Here is a 20,988-nt window from a genome sequence, read left to right on the forward strand (position 1 = left end):
GCTGCTGCCGCCGCCGCCGCCGTGCTGCGGCCGCGCCGCCGCCCTCCTGCCCGCCGCCGCGCCCTCCTGCCACCACCGCGTGCCCCGCGCCGGCGAGGTGCGGCCGCCGGCGGGGCGGGGCGGGGCGGGGCGGACGGGGGTCCCGGCGCCATCGCGCCGCCGCCGGGGCCGGGCCGGGGCCTCATGGCGCGGTCTGTGCCCTCTCCCGCAGGTGGTCCATCAGGTGCCTCTCCGGGGGAGGCGCGCCTGGCGGAGGAGCGTGGGGCAGCCGCTGCGGATCAGGACCGTGTACGACGGGAGCGTGGAGGGGTGAGTGCGCTGTGGCACGACCGCCTCCGCCGTACCTCGCGGTGCGAATCCTCTGGATTAAAACCGCTTTTTCTTTCTAAATACAGTTTGCCACCTGAGAAAAGACAGCTCATAAAGGTATGCTGCGTTTACTTCCCGTTTCTGGGCGCGCATTCTGTTACGCGGATGAAGCCAAGGCTTTGCCTGCTCGGTCAGTCGTGGCGCGCCAGCAGTTTCGTCTCTGTGGCGGGGCAGCCGGGCCTTCGCGCGGGGTTGCGCCTCGCCCCAAAACACGGTTCGGTCAAGTGCTGTGTAACAGCTGCCTGCCCTCACCCAACGTTCAAAGGTTGCAGTGGGCAACATGCTTTTAGAGTTTTTTGGTGCCGTTGGGAACAATTTAAGTATCTCTTACTGCTCTTCCCGAGATATTCGTGTCAGTAAGGAGTAGAAGAAAACCAGCCAGCTGAGCTGCGGGCCATCACGCGGTGGGAGCTCCGGGGAAATTTGTGATGGATGGTTCCCAGTGACCAGCAAGTTCAGGGCTGAAATGTTCACCATCTCTGAAGCTGCACGTTCAAATTATGACCGGCTTCTTGCTTGTTCTGTCATTCTACCAACAAAATACAGAAATGTTGGGACAAAACACTTCCTACATGCGTTAATAATAACTGAACTTCCTAAGAAGCAGTTAGGAAGTCTGTATCTCTGCTACTCTGCCATACCACAGGGTCTAGAAAATATCACGTAACTATCAAGTTATGTGAACTTGTAATTACGTCTGCGCTGGTACTAGGCGACTCTTATTTTTGTTCTGTTTAGAGCAAACTCTTTCCACAAGCTATTTCTTATTTGGAAAAGACTTTTCAAGTACGCAAATCTACAGGTACTATACTACTAAGCAGGTATGTCAATTTTTCTTGAAAATCACATCCTATATTTGATACTAAAGTTTGTATTGCATAGACATTAAGATAAGAGTAGAATAAGAACATAAGAAATTTCCTCTGAGATCAGACCAATGGTTCATTGGGCGCAGTATTCACTTTCAGACACTGGCAGTAGGATATGCTGTTTAGGGAGAATGCTCAAACCTCGCCACCCTCTGTGGTCAGCATCAACATTGGTTGTATTGGAGATTTTAAACGGTATATGCCCTGCCTCTTTCCTTTTATATGTACCTCTGTTTATCAACCTGTTCCTAACCTCTCTTTGAACCTGTGGATATTCTTGTAGCAGTTGGAATCACTGTGTCTCCCAGTACAGCATAACTAACTTTTCTTTCCGTGAAACTAATAATGATACTGTACTTAATATCTGTAGTACACTGTTATTGGGTCCTGTAAAAACTATTTTACATTTTATTTTTAATTCTGAAGTGGTATTGACTCTTTTCCACGTTTGATTGAAGGCAGTGTGCAACAAACCAGTATTTAAGGAAGAAAGCTGACCCTCACAGATACTGCCGAGGAGCCTGTGCAAACCATACAAGATGTGGGCCGGTTATAGTTCCTGAGAAACACCTCCAGGTAAGCTAAGCCATCTAAATGTTTCTTAACCCATTTGAAGAAGTAGGGCTTGTGGAAATAACTGCAAAGGTTAATTTGCTAACTGTTCATGCCTCATTCATGAGAGATTACTAGGTCTGAGTGGCAGACCAGGAAAACTTGATTTAGTGAGAGGTTCTTTAGTTTATGCTGCTGAACCAAAAGTCAAGTAAACTTGACTGTTTGCTGTTCTTTAAGCTTGTGGTATAACAAACTGTACAGAGATTACAAGATTCCAAACTGTTGTTGCTAAATATTATGTACAAATTGTGACCTGTTACTTCATTATTCTCCTTGGTTGATGAGTCAGTTTTTTTTATAGTACTAATCATAAACTTTGATTTTGAAGACTTTGCTAAAGAGATTATCCACTGAACCAGGAGCACACCACAGGAAATGCTTCTAACTTATTTTTCTGATACAAACTTTTGATTCAACTAGAGTATGTGACTATCAGATCTCTAACTTTCTTTTCCCTTGAAATCTCAATTAAAGAATTAAAAATGTATCAGATTACATGTAAAATGCACTTGTTACTTGTATATACTATTTCTGGCAACCACAATTTTTAGATTGGTAAGAAAGTACCCCAGTTTTGGGGTATCTGGCCTGACAATCTCCTTTTTTTTTTTTTTTTTCCCCCTCCCCTCACAAGTTGCCACCTTGCTAGCTTCTGATTTTTAGATCACCTTGGGGCAGTAAACTAATATATCAGAATAGCTAATCATTTGAAAGTTGTTTTTTAGCCCTGCTTTGTTTCCTGAGTTCATAGAGAGTTTTCTTATCTTCAGGTGTCTTAAGATGGGATTTATTCTAGACTTCTAACTAGAAATTTTGTATGACAGAATTCAACTATCATAGCTAATGTGTTTTAATTCTTCCATGTGAATATTGCCAAAGCAATGCAGGGTGTGCAAAGAGAATGAATGGCACTGTGGACCCATTGGCTTGCCTGACCAAGAAGGCATTCGAGATGCTGACTTTGTACTTTATGTTAGTGCTCTCACTACTGAAAGATGTGGCCATGAAAATATCATTGCATATGCAGCCTATTGCCAACTGGAAGCTGAAATGGACCGGCAAGTATTCAGTGTACAATTTTTTTATTAGGTTTTTAGGTGTTTATATTTGGACTTTAATTGTTTGCCTGTGTTGTGTATAGTATACTAAAGTAAAAGGTTTACAAATGAAGAAGTAAAAGAATTTCTTCCTTGATGTCTATTAAGTATGTAATATATTTGAACAAAGGTAAATCACTATATTCTTGAAAAACCACAGAACAAATAATCAAGAAATACTGAACTCGCAAAGCTGTGGCATATAAGTCAAGGCTAATCTTCCCCTGTTTTTTGCCTTTGTCAAACAACTTTGTCAAATGTTGTTTCTATTAAATGTCATATTTTCACAATTTAAAGGATGGAAATGGGCCCTACTTCATGGCTTATGTTTCTAGTTCAGTTACAGTTATTGAAACAGACATCTTGTAACTGTATGATGTCCTACCAAAAATTCAGCTCTCCTATACTGTTATCACTAACTTTCGTAGGGAATATTGGAGATTATATTATATATATGTATTATACATAGATTATATATATATATATATATATTATAGAGAGAAAAAGATAAATACACGTATGTTAATCATATATCTGAGTTTTTGTGTTTTTTTTTTCCAAATTTCAGCAGTAAACTAGTAACTACTGTTAAACAACTTATAAATGATGGAGGAAAATTGTTTGGAAGGACTTATTTCTACATTAGTCTTTTGTCTCCATTTTCTTTTAAATCAAGTAGAAGGGTTAAGTGTTGCTTTCTGCTTCTACAAGTGAATATGATCTGAACCGGCTAGTATTTCACTGAAAAAAAAATAATTTAACTGTCTTCCAGGCCAATAGCAGGGTACGCTAACTTGTGTCCAAATATGATTTCAACTCAAGCTCAGGAATTTGTTGGCATGTTGTCTACAGTGAAACATGAGATTATCCATGCACTGGTAAGGCTTGATGTTATAAAATGCGTTTGTGGAAATTTGTGTTCACTTCCTATGTTCCAGCAGCTCATTGCAACAGAGAAATGTTGTGGAGGGGAGACTCTTGCTTACCTCCTTCAGCTCATGTGCTAATTGCCTTGAGGTGCAACTTAAAACTTATCACAGGTTTTTTATTTGCTTGATTTTTAACTTTAAGGGTTTCTCTGCTGGACTGTTTGCATTTTATCGTGATGATGATGGAAAACCTTTAACAGCAAGATCCATGGATGGTCTTCCTCCTTTTAATGAGAGGTATTTTATTTATGTTTTTACTTATTGGACCTCTCAGTTCTCCCCATTTTATTGAAGGATATTTTTAGCTTGCTTTTTTATAAAAATTCTTGCTGTCAGCTTGCTGAAAATCCACCTGATTCCTTTATTGGAATGCTCTGCCTTTAAGTTCAATGTTGTTTTCATTGTTTTCATTTTTTTTTAGTCTTTCATTGCATTGGTGTTAAGCACTTATAATACACATACAAAAATTAAGCAAGGTTTTTATTTATTAGGAGGATTAATATTAAACATTAGAACTAGTCATGCTCAAATTTCAGTAGTTCCCAAACAGCTTACTAAATTAAGATTTGTATTTTCTGTCAGCGTACTTGATTTTATTTAAGACATAAATATCATTGAAGGTCTATATATCTATGGAGAAATGAGAATGTCTAGTCTGCTGCGTGGTTTTTCTGACTTGTTATTATGTGAACAAATTGCAGGGTTGGGGGTTTTTGGTTTGTTGGTTTGGGGCTTTTTTCGTTTAGTTGATACTCTTGCAAGGTTGTAGAAATGTTCCTTTAGGCTTTTTGGAGATGGAAGGATAGAGAGGTTTTTGTTGTTTTGTTCAGGTTATTTTTTCTAAGAGGAACTTTGCTACAATTATTAGAAAGAAGTACTGTAATGAAGGAATAAAAATAAACCTCTAAGTCTTCAGCCTACAGGCACTTTTTTGTAGTAGTTTTACTTAGTTTGATATGTTAAATCAGAGCTGAGAATATAGGAAATGCATCTCTTACAAAAGAGAAGTGTTGCCTGATAAACTTAGGCTTCATGAGGAAGGAGAAATAGAAAGATTAAGATTGATTCAGTTTGATTATAGAGATAAATCTTTGCACATTTAGCCTATGTTTGTAGGAAATATCTGTGACTAAAACATTCTTCTTACAGTCTAGGTTTGTATGAGTGGAGCAATAAGGTGGTTCTTAAAGCTGTGAGGCTATGGGATATACGTGGTGGCAAAATGCTGCGCCATCCTGTGTATCTTCTGATAACGCCTCGTGTAGTTGTAAGTATGGATTAAATTTTTACACTTTGTATGCTGAGATTACCATTGTGTTCTTAAGTCATGGATATTTCTTTAAGAAGTAGTAACCTAACACTGAATACCTTTTTCTTAAAGTATGGCCCAAAGACTGTGTGATTAAGATACTATGATTAGTTGGGAGGAGTATCTGAAGGCAGAAAGTGGTTGAGGGACATTATGAAATAAATAGACGTAATAAGAAACAATGATAGGATTGGGAAGCAAACTGTAAGAGATTAAACAGAGTTGATATTAATGAGTAGATTCTTTAATCTCTTTAATGCCCAGTCTTTAATTGGGCACCTAGTGCTCCTATTGCCTTAACAGATAGTGTTGTCAGTAATCTTCTGGTCAAACGTTCATCCTATTTTTTTTCTTTTCTCATTTAAAAACATTATTTTTATCTTCCTATGACTTTGTCCATTACAAAATAATGCAGTTAACATTTTGTTACGTCTATAAAGAAATTTCTCAATATTCTTGGAAATGTCTCTTTCCTCCCACACCTCTGACTTTTTTAGTACAGAAATCTATCTTTAAGTGTAGTAAGTTGGGACTGGAAATGATTTATAACGCTAGTCAAATCTAGTGACAAATAATTCTTTTTGTTTTAAATCTGACACCATATATAGAGCAAACTTTGTTTTATTATCTGTGTTTTTTGAAATATTGGTCATGCTGATCAAGCAGTTCAGAGTGTTAAGGGTGTTCTTGTGTAGTGCCTGCCGGGCAGACTTTGGGCTCCTGGCCATAAGACTACAGCAATTTTGTGATGCATCTTAAGCTTTTCAAGTATTTTGCAGAAAACGTTTTCTTATGCAAACTGTAGTTTACGCATACTACTTCCTAGCAGAAAAGTGTTTGTCTCAGAAATGTTCCACAGAAGCAGTGTTGTGTTCATACACTGTTTAGTGTGTGCATTTTTTTTCCCGGTAATTCTCTTGCTGTTTTGTTTCAGAGCTAAGTGGACAGATTGTCAGACTTGTGGGATTTTCTGGCTTAGTAGACATGTCAGTAAGAGAAGTGTTTTTCATTCAGAAGAAAATAAAGCAGTTGAAACACTGAAATACTTTTAAAAGATATACACTTCCCTTCTTAAAGGGTTATGTGAGTGTCTCAGTATTTTGAGAGCTGTATTGAAATGTCCCTGTGTAGGAAGAAGCTCGGAAACACTTCAATTGTCCAATCCTGGAGGGAATGGAGCTTGAAAATCAAGGTGGTATGGGTACTGAGCTCAATCACTGGGAGAAGAGACTGTTGGAGGTTAGTGCTAATACGAGAAATGTGTAGGGGGACATTGAAATGTGGAATTTCCTACACCTCCCTTTTTTAGTTTTACAGTGGTACGTGTAGGAGCCTTAAACTGAGATGTATCAAACCTCATTGAAATTTGTCTTAAAAAGTACCAACTTACTAATACTTAAATCTCCAATTTCTAGATAAATCCATTTTACCTCATTACCAATTCTCAGAATATGAGTTTGAGATAAGTAGACTACTAAAAAGCTAGATGTCTCTTAGGTTTTTTTTTCCTGCCATTTGCTCTTTTGACAAGGTGTGCCCTCCTTTCAGCAGAAAGGGGGTATTCTTTTGGGTCGATTCAAATTTGTCATCTTCTCTTACACACTGAATCTTGGAATGCTCTGACTATTCATTACCTTGACTTCATCTCTGTTATGTGCCCTCTTCCAGACTAGGTTTTGCCAGTGCCACTACAGAACCTCATCTGATCAAGAAATCAGTAATTTACCTCCTGATATTGAAGTTTATTTGTACCTATAGCTTTGTTTCTTATCATATAAATCATAGTTCCATCATATTTTTGGTATAGGTATGCTTTCTAATTATTGTTGTATAGAGTGAGGTAAAGGAAATGCTTCAGGCCAGAACTTTTCATGACAGTGAACTGGAAAAATACATATTCCTTGACCAAAACTGTTGTTTTTTTCCTAATTGTTATTAAACAGTGGTGTGGGACAGCAGTTCAAAGCCAACTACCATTAGGCTGAAAATGATTTTAAGAACTGAAAAGGATTAGCTGAAGGGAGATTGTTACTAGTCTCCTTTTCATCTTTCTAGAGAAAGCTTTTATCTGAAAAGTTACCTATAGAATTTGGGTTTGGTCTTGGATCAACTGTGAGTAAATATTTCTGTGTTAGCACCAAATTTGCTAGTGAAGTCTGTTGATGATAACTCCTCCTCACCATGGTAGTGCAGAGGGAAGGCTGGAAGACTACATGGTTTGAAGAAATAATAGACAAAATTCAGTAATTGAAATCCTAGGGTTGTGTAATTGAGAGGGTAATAATTAAGAGTGAATGCCTTTCCTGTTAAGCCTGAAGCTCATCAAGCGGAAATGACTGAGCAGGAAAAAGGTACAGTTTTAACAATTGTTGATTTTTCAAGATGACTGGGAAACGCCCAGATGTCCAGAGTTGCTGTTCAAGGATGCTTATTTTTAATAGGGATGGAAAATACTAGTCACACTAACGAAGCTTCCTTTAGAGTGCTGTGTTCCTTTATTCATATTCTGTGCATCTCTTTCCTGAAATGGACTACTAGAAATGCTAGGAACATTAGCAATCAGCCTTACAAGAGGGAGCTAAATGAGCTTGACTTTCAGCCTGCCCAAAAAAAGGCTGAAAGGATATATGGTTGCTATTGACAAATATGCCAGGGGAAGGAAGAGTTATTTTACCCTGAATTTAAAAAGGATAACAATTGGTCATAAATAAAGTTAAGCTGGAATTTGGAATAAGGCTTCTTGATAGTTGGAATACTGAAGGTTTGTAAGCATGTGATGAGGAAGGGAATTGCAGTTTTGATCCCTTTATGAAAGATGTTGGGATTTGATCATCTGTAATAAGAGACCGGAACTTATTCCATGCCATCTGAATGTATAGCTCTAAAATAAAATGCTTTTTCAGAATAAGCATTTTCTTACAATAATGTTAATCATTTTTCAGGACCTTACTAATAATAATTGGTAACTTTCAGAATGAAGCAATGACTGGATCCCATACGCAGAATAGAGTCTTATCCAGGATCACCTTAGCATTAATGGAAGACACTGGGTAAGAGCTAAGAAAAAGAATACTGTTTCTAGTGTGTTTTTGTTTTTCATTGTACTTGATGTTTGGAACTGATGTACCTGCAACACAGTAATAATTAGTATAATTAGTATTACATTGAACAAGAAATTATAATAAGTATGTTTGTTTATTTCACATATTTCAAAAGCTCTCCATGCTTAATCTATCCATAAAGAACATGCATTGCACTACTGCTGTTTTTAGTCTATGTTTACTTTTTTTCTTACTACAAATCTTCTCTCACTTCCATGTGACACACATTGACTAATTATTCAGCTCTTTTTACAGATAGAAAGCATTCATGGAGGAAACTTAGTAAGATTTCCTGAGTACAGAATTACTGTATATATATAAGCCCATTAGGGAAAGATACATTTTTCTATGCTCTACTTATTTTCAAATGCATTGCTACTGAACAGATGAGCAATAAAATTTTATTCTAGCTTTTCTTCATTGTTACTTGAAATTATAATTAGTTCTGGACAGAAAAGGGTACAACTGCCCTGTTTCTTCAACCTTAGAGCATAGCATGAAGCTATTTGAACTGCTATCTTATTAATTAGAACACCTACTTTTAAGTAACTGTCTTTTCATTTCAAAATACCTTTGCAGCTGGTATAAAGCAAATTACAGCATGGCGGAGAAATTAGACTGGGGACGTAACAAAGGCTGTGACTTTGTGATGAAGAGCTGCAAGTTTTGGATTGACCAAAAGAGACAAAAGTAAGAAATAGTGTTTCTTAAAAAAAAAAAAAAAAAAAAAAAAAGAAAAAAGAAAAAGAAAAGAAAAGAAAAAGGAAATTCTGCTGCTTGTTTATATTTGTCTTTCTCAAATACAATTCAGTAAAAAAAACATCAAGGTAGATGCAGGTTAACACGGAATGCTGTCAAAAATACCGTTAGAATACAGGCAAGAAGCAAGCACGCTAAATGCGTTAAAAATAGAAGCGTTCCACCCAATAACTACAAACACAAACATCTTGGCACGTTAGATTTATTTACTCTGGTAGCTATGCTTAGGGAGGAGGTGAGGGACTCTATTTTAAAAATGTGGCTTTCTTATTTTGTCCCTTCTAATTAGAAGTGCAGCCATAGCATGTTGCACTACTGGATTGTACTTAAAGCAACAGAAGTAGATGATACCCATCTTCAAAATAAAACCCCCCCCCTTTTTTTTATGCTATTCATAAGCTTGTAGGGCATTGCTACAGAGTGGGCATGTCTTGTGTTTGTAGAATTTTTATTTTTTTCTAAAATTTGTGAAACAATATCATTAAAAAACCCCACAATATACTTACACATTTAGTTTTTTGTTTGCTGACTTGGTATCCTTTTAAATCAGAGTGTTTATAACCAGGCAAATAATGTTAATTAACTTCTAGGCAATAAAGTAATGCTTTTGAGTTTCTCTGCTTCCCTTCTTCCCCACATTTAGTCAGTCTTGACAAACTGTATAATTAAATTACGAAAAGCAGTTAATATAATCTAATGTGACTTTACTTGTTTGTTTTATGAAGGAGGCAATTAATCAGTCCATACTGTGACACTTTGAGGAGTAATCCTTTGCAGTTAACCTGCAGACAAGACCAAAGAGCAGTAGCAGTGTGCAACTTACAGAAGTTTCCAAAGCAGTTACCTCAGGAATATCAGGTATAGTGGATCTTACTTTACCAAATAACTAAGTATTTGCATTATCATTTCTTGCAGCCACATAATTATATTTGGATGTGTTTGTTTTTTTTTTTCTTCTGAACTGGTAGATGAGAATAGATACTGTGAAAAATCTTTGTTTGAAAGAAAAGCACTTAATTTGTTGCAAAAAGTCTGGAGGCTGAAATACATGATCTTCATGAAACAATAAAGATGTTCCTTGGCTCTTTGACCAAATTCCAGAGGAAGCAGCTGATTTTCTTTCTTTCTTTCTTTCTTTCTTTCTTTCTTTCTTTTTTCTTTTTTTTTTTTTTTATGGAAGTCTCCCTGAAATGTTTTGTTTGACGTATCTCTTTACCTTATCTGCTGCCTTGTGTTGCTGTGTAGTAAGAAACTTGTTCTGTTTAATCTCAAGAGATGACTATTTATGTGGTGAGGATAGGTGATACATGCAAATATGAATCTCTGTGCACAATTTCTTAAATACTTTGAGCTCATTTGATTCACAGATACTTATAAATTGCTGTTAATAGCATTCTTTAGTAGTTACCAATGATATTGCTACTGCTGTAATGTTTGGTTTTGGAAAAAAAAATATAGTGTAGAGGTGTACAGCTCTATATAGATACCACATGACAGCTGTCTTTACAGAAATTGCTTCACTTACTGTTTTTTTTTTTTTTTTTTTGTAGTATTTTGACAATCTAAATGGAGTGCCAGCAGAAGACTTGCCTTATTATGGTGGCTCAGTAGAAATTGCTGATTATTGTCCCTTTAGTCAAGAATTTAGTTGGCATTTAAGTGGTGAATTTCAACGCAGCTCAGACTGTAGAATACTGGAAAACCAACCAGGTCAGTTTTCAGAACTTCAGTATGGTATTTAAGAGACAACCTTTGTTAATCTATTGCTTGTCACCAGCAATTGCATTTAAGTGGGAGGTTCAGAAAACAATTTCTCTATGCTGTTTGTTATTTGTTCTTGTGTGGTTGACTTGATCACTTTTCTTCACTTCTCGGTTTCTACACTGTCTTTTAGCTTCCATTCTTCTTATTGTACAAAACCAGGTAGACTGAACTGAATCTTTTTTGATTATCCTGCTATATACTCAACTAACTGGATGTGAAATTAGTTTTAAACTGCCAGCTGTGCAAAGGCTCTACTGGGAAGAGATGCACAGCACAACTATCTTGTGTCAAATGTGTAACAGGAATCAGAATACAAGAATAACTTAAGAACTAAACAGAGATTAATCCAAATTGACCTGGCAATACAAGGCAAAAGTTGTTGGTTACTTTATATGACTTGGAGGGGGGAAGCAGTTGGTTGCTTTTTTTTTTTTTTTTTTTTTTTTAATCTCTAAATACTTTGTTTCCAACTTTGTAGATTTTTGCTCAAGGCAAGGAGCTTGCAGAATTGCCAGAGCCATAAGCATGTCTCCCAGGACAGCGCATTAACTTTCAATACTCTAGAATTCTAGAATGCTGTAGGATATTAACTGTAGTTTTGGGGGGGTTGTTTGTTTTTTCTAATATCCACTAAAAACACCTTGCAAGAACAACACAATCCTTAAAGCAGTCTGGGTTGGCATTCCCGGGGGGCAAGTATAATCACACAGTCCTGATGAATAGTGGGCTCTTCCACCCCCTCCCCCAATGATTTTTTTTTCCTTTTGACTTTATATTCCCTACAGTATAATTCTTAGATAGAGCAATGTTCACAAGGTACATAGATCTAATGAACTGTCCGAAGGGTCCCAGAAGTAAGCCTGAAATGTCTGTGAAAGCATTTGCTAATTACGATACACTAATGTAGACTTTCTGTTCACTTATTAAATTGCAATTCAGCATATTCTTTCTACCTTAGATCCTACCAAAAACTATGGTGCAGAGAAATATGGACCAAACTCTGTATGTCTTATTCAGAAATCAGCTTTTGTCATGGAACAGTGCAGGAGGAAACTTAGTTACCCTGACTGGGGTAGTGGATGTTATCAAGTAAGTATGTTATTTTCCTTTTTTTAATAACATAAAAGGAAAGCAGTCTGGCTTAAAATATAGACTATGACTATTAGAACTTTATTTGGACACTTTATGTTATCTTAAATTGCTAGACTATATGACATACCTTGAAAATAAGTATCTTCCAACCATAAGCCTGTAATTTAGATCATGCATCAAATTAAGCACATGGCCACTGAAAGGATTTGTGTATTACTTACTATGTCTATTACCTGTGATACTTTCTTTGCAGCTAAATGGGAATACTTGTACTGGAATCTCTTGCTGTTGAACGTGAACATTAATCACGCTGTTTAATCGTGCTTTTTTTTCTTTCCTATGGAGAAAGCACTGTACATACAGCATTTCTCATTATCCCCTTCCTCTGGGTAACCTTGCTTAGAGGTATCACTCTGTAGATGGCACAACTCTAAAAGATGTACATAGTCATTAGCAGAAATATTTTATTAATTCTCAGCTAGTTATCATCATAATTGCATGAAAAAGCACAGTCCATGCTTTAAGCATCCTTGAAACAAATAGTTAAACTGAGTTCTTTAACTTCTTCCAGTTAATCTGTGCTGTATGCAGGCTGTTTACTAAATATAATATTTACTAGTTGAAAGAACCTGACACTGTATAATGTATCTGTGATAAGTCTCAGCACAGACCTGATCTTGTTTTTCTATTTTAAGGTTTCTTGTTCTCCACAAGGGCTATACGTTTGGGTCAAGGACACTGCGTACTTGTGCAGCCGCTCAGGTCAAGTGCTGAGTGTTAGCATTCAGATGAATGGCTGGGTACACGTTGGGAATCTGATCTGTCCAGCCTGCTGGGACTTCTGTGATTCCTGTCCCCCTGAGCGGGATCCTCCAGCTTCCAACTTAACAAGAGTTGCACCAATTGGTAGGTCGCTTTGTGATTTGCTGAAGTGAAACTTTGGAGAGGAGAATATATGTTAATTGCTATTTGTTTGTTTATGCATCATGTTATAAATCTCCCAGAATGATGAGACAGCTTTGACTGTGAAGGGAACAGGAAAGGAGAGCTGTGGCCTTGCTATTTCAAGGTCCTTAAGAAGCAGGAGTTAAATGAGCGTGGCTGAATGTGCCTTTTTTCTTTCCTGTGCAGTCATGCTTTTGTTTCTGGGATTAAGCGAGTGGTTTATTTATGACAAGCACGTCTAAAGTAAAACTGTTTTCTGACGTATTTTCTTTAGTAATCATCCTGGAGACCTAACTTTAGCCTATAAACTTGCCAGCAAATTGGATCTCTGTTTTGAAGGCTGTATCCCTTTTGTAACATCCAGAAGCATCATGTTAATGGAAAATGAGTGCTTGCTTTTATAATTTCCCATTGACAATATTAATGCAGTAATCCAGAACACGAGTGTTAAGTGTCAGCTTGCTTTATAGATGTGCAGAGGGGAGCTTAATTCACTGACTACTGGTTATTGTTTTATCATGACAGATCACTTCCTAAAATGACAGTCCTTACAGTATTTCACTGTAGTAGGGTGTTTTTTTTTTTTTTTTTTTTTTTTAAGCCTGTAAAGAATTCTTTACATGTTGGATGTACTGTCTCTACTGCAGTTTTGTAGAGAAAATAAGCCTGGTTAGTTTACCTTCGTCTATGATTCTTTTTCAACTTCATGTACTTAGGTTTTTGTATAACATTTCATGTAGTTTTGTTTTTGTTTCAGAAATGGCAGTATTTCAATGGTTGGTGAAATCACTCCAATAGATCAGTTCTTAGCATGAAAAAACTATAAAAACTAGGAGATGTCAACCTGAATTCCAGGATCTGTTTGAATTCATACTTAGCATGGGATTTTTTTTTTTGATTTTTTGTTTTCCATACATCTTTATCCAAACAGGTTTACACTTGTGTCTATGTGTGTTAAGGTTTTTTTGTTGTTGTTGTTTCTTTGTTTTTTAAGCTTTCTAGTTACCTGCTGTAGGGGCAAACTGTGTTTCATGTGTTGGTAGTTTTCCTGCTCTTTTTTCTCCCTCCCTATTCATAGAATCACAGAATGGTTGAGGTTGGAAGAGGCCTCTGGAGATCATCTACTCCAACCCCCCTGCTCAAGCAAGGTCACCTAGAGCATATTAGAAAGGGTTGCATCCAGGTGGACTTTGAAGATCTCCAGAGAAGGAGACTCCAGCCTCTCTGGGCAACCTGTGCCAGTGCTCTGTCACTTTCCAGGAAAGAAATTTTTCCTCATATTCAGATGGAACTTCCTGTGTTTCGGTTTCTGTTGCCTCTTATCCTATTACTTAGCACCACTGCAAAGAGTTCGGTCCCATCCTCTTGACACCCTCCCTTCAGGTACTTGTACACATTGATAAAATCCCCCCCTCAGTCTTCTCTTCCCCAGGCTGAAGAGGCCCAGCTCTCACAGACGTTCCTCACAGGGCAGATGCTCCAGCCCTCTGATCATCTTTGTAGCCCTACACTGGACTCTCTCCAGTAGCTCCATGTCTCTCTTGTCCTGGGGAGCCCAGAACTGGACGCAGTACTCGAGATGAGGCCTCCCCAGGGCTGAGTAGAGGAGAAGGATCACCTCCCTCGACCTGCTGGCAACACTCTTCCTAATGCACCCCAGTAGACCATTGGCCTTCTTGGCCACAAGGGCCCATTGCTGGCTCATGGTCAGTCTGTCATCCACCAGCACTCCCAGGTCCTTCTCTGCAGAGCTGCTCTCCACAAGGTCAGCCCCTAGCTTGTACTGGTGCCTAGGGTTTTTCCTCCTTAGGTGCAGGACTCTGCACTTGCCCTTGTTGAACCTCATGAGGTTCCTCTCTGCCCAGCTCTGCACCCTGTCCAGGTCTCTCTGAATGGCAGCACAGCCCTCTGGTGTGTCAGCCACTCCTCCCAGCTTGGTGTCATCAGCAAACTTGCTGAGGAGGCACTCTGTCCCCCTCATCCAGGTCACTGATGAAGAAGATGAACAGGATGGGACCTAGTACTGAACCCTGGGGGATGCCGCTAGCCACAGGCCTCCAACTGGGCTCCACGCCGCTGATCCTCTGAGCTCTGCCTTTCAGCCAGTTCTCAATCCACCTCACTGTCTACTTGTCTAACCCACCCTTCCTGAGCTTATGTAGGAGGATCCCACCATGTCTCTGTGATTGCAGTGAGGTTGTGGCACTGTGACCGCACACAGTGCGGTTCCTCCTGTTCATTCCCCATGCTGTGTGCATTGCTGTACAGGCATTTCAGAGAGGTAGTCATGCGTGTGGGTTTCCCAGGAGGGGTGCAGGGTGATCCCCCGTAGCCATAGATCACATGCACTTCCCCAGCTGCACGTGCTCACTAGAGGCCTCCTGACTTGAGCTGTGTTTTTGCTGACTGCCCTGTATCTAAAACCCTCCCCTTGCCCTAGCCTTCATAGTTGAAAGCCCTCTTTAGCAGGCTGGCCAGTCTGTTGGCAAAGACACGTGTTCCCCACTTAGTGAGGTGGATCCTATCTCTCCCCATCAGTTGCCAGTCTTCAAACAGGGTCCTATGATCACAGAAACCAAAACCCTGTTGCCAACACCAGCAGCGCAGTCGGTTGTTAACTGGTCGTTTCCAGTCTGCCCTTGGTATTGTTAGTACCCACATGGAAGAGCAGCAGAGGGTAATAGTGTGGACAAGCCTTGGCAGTATTTCTGATGACATCTTGTATTTGAGCCTCTGGCAGGCAGCAAACCTCTCTAGGCAAGAGTTCAGGTCAGCAGGTATGTGCCTCCATCCCTTGCAGCATGGAGTCACCCACAACAACCTCTTGTCGCTTCTTCCGGGGATTCCTGCAAGGCACAGGGTCTGTCGATCCAGCTGCTTCCCTTGAAGCCATGCCCAGCTCCTGCTCGGCTTGGAGGGCACTAAACCTGTTCTTCAATTGCAAGTTTTTGGGGAGTAAGGGGCTTTCTCCTCCCATGAGAAGTGACCAGTTTCCAGCTACCTTCTACAGTGTTGTGATGTACCACTTCACTTCGCAGAGAGCCCTCCAGCAGCTCCTGTGCTGTGGGGGATTGGGACTCCTGGAGCCGTGTGGTCTCCGGGAGTGCCCTGTCTATCTCCTGCTCATTTTCACAGATGCTACGCAGCCTACTGATGTCCTCCCATAACTCCTTTACCTGACAACACAGCTCATCAACAACAGCACGCCTTTTACAGGAGAGCTGACTGCAAAGGCTGTCTAGGCCTTCTAGAGAGGCCCCAAGCACTCCCTGCAGCCTGACGCCTGTAGAGCTGCATCTTCTGTCAGAGGGTCTGTCTGGGTCAGAGTTTCTGACGTAGCTGATGCAGCAGCTCCAACAGCTACAGGCAGATACGCTTTGTGGCGTGTCACGACCATGTCTGAGGAAGCGGCCCTCCCAAGATTGGGAACGAAGGCGCCTTTTTGTGCCTTCCTGCACAAGCTGCTGCCTCTGTTAGCTGTGCTTGTCTTCATGTTCTATGAATTGTGGTGTTACGTGATTTACAGCTGCATGGCTCAAAAGGATTCAGAAAAATCTTTCAAGAAATTGATTTTGAAATGCAGTTCTGCCCAGTTGTGCCATAGTGAACTTCCCACTTTCTTCTTGCAGTAGTGATACGTTTTATCATTTGTTCTCTTAAACGCCCTTCACTGAAGGAGCATAGAAAGTTGTTATAATATGGTAAAGGAATAATCATGTTTGGTTGTGTTGAATTCCTAGCCTTGAAAGCTAAAATGAATGGATGCAGATTACAAGCACGTTTTTCCTCACACTTTGTTTTATTTTTTTTTAGTGCTCTATTTACTCTTCTTTCTTGCCTCTACCTGAAAAATTTATTACCTGTATGTTTTATGTTGCTTCTACCTGAAAAATTTATTACCCATATGTTTTATGTTTTTGTCTTTTGTTTAGATTTATGCTCCTGCTCATCCAGTCTGGTTGTTACCCTCTGGTTATTGATGGCTAACTTGATTCCCCTGCTAACAGGATTTTTTCTCTGCGTGTGGAGCTAAGCACGAGGAAGGAAGGCGTTCCAAGAGGGTGATACCATCGTGCTGCTCTTCTTATCGTGGAGCACTGAGAGGGGTTTTTGTCTTTACTGGCAGCTGTATTCTGCTGAACCTCTTCTCTCCTGGCAAGTAGCAGTGCTGATAGTTGCCAAGGAGGTATCGACAACAGCAGCAAGAGTTTGAGAGGAGGAGAACTTACATTGTCATCTCAATAAGTGCCAGTATTTTCCTGATTTACAACCTTTCATTTTGGTGCGGTAATAAGATCCACTAAGTTGACCATGTTAGATTTCCTGACAGCTTGGTCAAAGTTTGAAATGAGAACCTTTCTGTTTTTTTTAATGTCCTCTGTGTGACTGGTAGCAAAGCATCCTCAAACTGGAAATATACCTCAGTGGTTTTGTGAAAAGCCATGCGAAAATCAGTTGTGATCACTACTAATAACCCAGGCCTAAATAGGTGTGGAGTTTTTTTTTTGTTTTTATCAATTTTTAGACTTCATGGTGAAAAAAAATAATGTAATGGGATAGTAGGCTAGTTGTTAAGAATTGTATCTGCAGTTAGATTCTGCAGCTTTTAAGCTTCTCAGAAATCTTAATATTATGTGGAAAATGTCTAATTCTTGGGGTTCAGTTAAACCTTAATACATCCACAAAGTTGAATTTTGTACTGATAACCAAATCCCATTTTTATTTAGTATGTGCAAGTACTACTGTGAAATTCAGTACATGAAATATTTGACTATTCTCAGAGTATTTGCTAGGCAAATGCATTTCAATCCTGATGCACAGTCTGCAAGATTGGTATAGTTTTTTTTTTCCTTTTTTTTTTTTTTTTCAAATAGGGTGACCATAAATACATCTATTTTTACTTTCTGTTGAGGGGGCAAATGTGATGGCTACTATAGTCTTACAGATTTTGTTTTTTGTTTTATTTATTTATTTTTTTAGGCTAAAACTAGAATGAATGTATAAACAAGACATAGTAATCTGTCTCTCATTTCTCCTGTCTTGGACATACAGTCAATAATCCAAATGATATGGATTATCTGAGGATTTATAGTACGGTGGAGAATAATTAGATGTTTTGAACCACACAAGGGTACATCTTGCTACAAAATTCATTGCTTAATGTGCAAAATATACTAAATTAAAGAAACGAGGAAAATCTGTCTCCTTAAGGACAGATGCTCTTTAGGACACTTGTAAAGACGATTTCCTTTTTTTCTGACCAGGCACAAAGCATGACAAACAAACCTGTTCAGGGTGAGATAAGCCCTTAAGAGGTGCGCTCCATTGCCCAGCTGGAGTAGCTTTCACTCTTGGAGAAGTGTCAGTCTTGAGCAGATGTGCCCAGCGTGCTAGAAAATGCAAAGAGAGGAATAAAGATGACGTTTCTGTCCTCTCTAACTGTGCTACGACGTTAGAGTTGTAGGTGATTCGATCCCGTTCTAAAATGAAAGGTAGGCAGAAGGAAGGGCAGGGAATAAAACTTCTTTGGCTACAATTAAACAGTTAAATGCACTTACAACTACAGCGACAGTTCTATTATTTAAGGACAGTGAAGAAATTCTTTGTACCTGCTAGTTTGTTTTTGTAGAGAGACTCTTGTGACACTACTGAGGTGAGTGAACTCCAACCTTTACCTGGCTGAAGGCGCCACAGCCGAGAGATTACGTTGCGCTGGGCGAGTTCCCCTTCTTACCGCAGGTTATGCGCGCTCTGCTTTGGGTTACACGAGGCCTAGGTTAGCCTTAAGTAAGGGTTTCTGAGAAGCAATATGAATTAGGGATTAAATGCTTTAAATCTGTACAAGTTTGAGTTCAGAAACACTCGTTCGTCAGCAAACGCTGATCATTGTAGTATATGCACAATCAGCAGCTGGTATAAAATGATTCCTTGAAAAACTCGGAAAGGTTTGAGAATACATCCTAGGTCCCAGAGGTAGATATTGTATCTTCGTCTGTTGTGCAATAAGACAATTTAAATGGTATCACTCAAAAATGATGCTTTTTATACTTGAAAGAAATCATTGTTTTTTTTTTTTTACTGTGAAATATTTGCACTGTCTGAACTTTCTGGTTAACTTTATATCTGTAAAACCTTTTTTACTAGTGTTAATTTATTGTGCTTGGTATGTGATGTGCTAGTCTCCTGTCTGTATAAATGTGAGATTTGTCATATTTAAGTGAATATTTTTATCTCCCGCACAGTTGTTTATCTGGAGGGCTTTTTTCATTTTCTCTTCCTGAGAATTAACAGAAATCTGAAAGATGGCTTAAAAAGTCAACACTTACCTACTCCTGACTCGTATACCGTGATTAACGAAAGAGGCTGTAGCGCCTTGTACCCACGAGGAAAATCTGGCTGCTTCTCAGAGCTTTCCCGGGCACGTTCACCAGTACCCGCCGAGCAGCTGCGTTAGTGAGACGGTAACTGCCTTGATCATCTGAGACTGCAGTCGTGATTTCTTTGAAACGCAGCCTGTAAAAACTGGCTGTGAACTGCAGAATTGGGGGCGGCTTCTGGGAGTCGGGGAGGGAAGGCGCTTCAGCGGGCAGGCTCAAACCTGGTGTCTTCTGCTAGCCGCTCGGTGGCTGCAGCTTTTCCTGGAACCGCCGCGAAACGCGTCCGCTTCGCTTCAAAGTGCGAATGGGTTAGTGACTCCCCGAAGAAGAGTTTAAGGAAAACTGACTACCTCAGGTCTGTTTGTCTTTGAGTTAAGCTTTGAGCTTGTTGTTAACTTCTGAGTCTTAAGATGACTTCAATAAAATACGTCTCAGGTTTTTAAGAACAAAATCAATTTAGTAGGAAGCATAAGCCATTTTTGAGTGTGAAGCATAAAGCTAAAAATTGTAGCTTAAAACAATCACTTAGGTAGCCTTAAGTATAGTATTTCCCAGCAGAAGTCGGTGTTTGTTTTAAATAAATACAAGGTTTGCAGGCAGCTACTTTAGGTTTTGTGAATATATTGTGACTTTCGAATATGGCCCAAATAAGTCTGTGTGTTCACCAAACTGGATGACATCGTTTCCATGTTTTGCTGTCCTAAAGATAAATGAACTAGTTTGTAGCCAAAATATTTTGAGTGTATAAAATTCGCAGTTTAAATTTTGTGAAAGCGTTCCACGTTTGCTTATGGAGGTCGATTGGTCTTGCAGTCTTTTTTTTTTTTTTCCCCCAACCGAGTTGTTCAAATCTATAACACTCTAATTTGAATCTGAGGCGAGTCATATTTTAGGAGCACATTTTTCTAGTGCTGTTTCACAGATTTAGGAGGAGGAGGGCTAGCTTTTGGCTGGTACTTCGTATGCAGTGAATAAAATTACAAAGAGAAGCAGGCAGATCATTCCTCTTGCAATGGGTCAAGGTTTTGGGAGACTAGTGTAGATACAGGTTAACTTACCAAAAGAGAATTTTGACTCCTGTCGTTTGACTGTAGGTACAACGTAGCTCATTCTTGTTGTTGTAAAACAACACTAAAAAACTAGGAAGACTGATATAATTTGAAAACAGAGCTAGCAACAATCCCTTACTTGAAAGGGACAGTTTTAAAATCTTCCTGTCCTGCAGATCTCTCTGGCTGAGTGTAATCCAGTAGAGAGGGCGGCGGACGTGTTTTCTTCCTCACGCTTCCTACCAAGGACTTTTGGCTGAGCAGTTCAAGGTCTTTCCCTTGCAAAATTTAGCTGCTGGGTTTTGCTTGGTTGAAGGGGTGAACATGCTTGTATGTATTGCTCTTCAGGATGGGGGGTCTGCAGTGTGTAAGTGTATATTAAATGGCGCGATCTTACAGTATCAGACTTCCAAAGTGCAAATGTTGCCTTTTTAATGTAAAACCTACCCTGGAGATAAAAACACAGTTTTGAGAGAACTGGCTGACCTTGAACATGTTTCCTATTTTGATATGAAATGTAAATAGAGAACAAACTATTTTACATGGATTTTAACAGAAATTGAGATAAAAGGGCTAATTTTTTGTTATTTATGGAGTAAAATTTCCTTATTTTACTGTGTAAAAGTTTGTCATCCAGAAGAAGAAATAGTTCTGTTCATCAATAAAGTATCTGTAGAAAACTGACTCTTGTTGCTCTCTTCTTTGAGAACTGA

The 20,988-nt window shown here is 39.3% G+C and overlaps 1 protein-coding gene across 1 annotated transcript; it reads left to right on the plus strand.

Annotated features, from left to right (window-relative positions):
* Positions 1–31: 31 nt before the first annotated feature.
* LMLN (leishmanolysin like peptidase) lies at positions 32–20,959 on the plus strand (the record flags this gene model as incomplete). Its single annotated transcript, XM_062578171.1, has 17 exons — positions 32–97; positions 212–309; positions 396–426; positions 1,108–1,190; positions 1,697–1,814; positions 2,733–2,911; positions 3,723–3,828; positions 4,022–4,116; positions 5,029–5,146; positions 6,320–6,427; positions 8,162–8,238; positions 8,869–8,979; positions 9,774–9,906; positions 10,599–10,758; positions 11,771–11,901; positions 12,600–12,810; positions 16,782–20,959. Coding segments are annotated over 17 exons (1,926 nt in total), but the record flags the coding sequence as incomplete, so codon positions are not given.
* Between the last annotated feature and the right edge of the window lie 29 nt (positions 20,960–20,988).

The sequence above is a fragment of the Rhea pennata genome, chromosome 6 (assembly GCF_028389875.1).
Source record: "Rhea pennata isolate bPtePen1 chromosome 6, bPtePen1.pri, whole genome shotgun sequence".
Taxonomy (NCBI): Eukaryota; Metazoa; Chordata; class Aves; order Rheiformes; family Rheidae; genus Rhea; species Rhea pennata.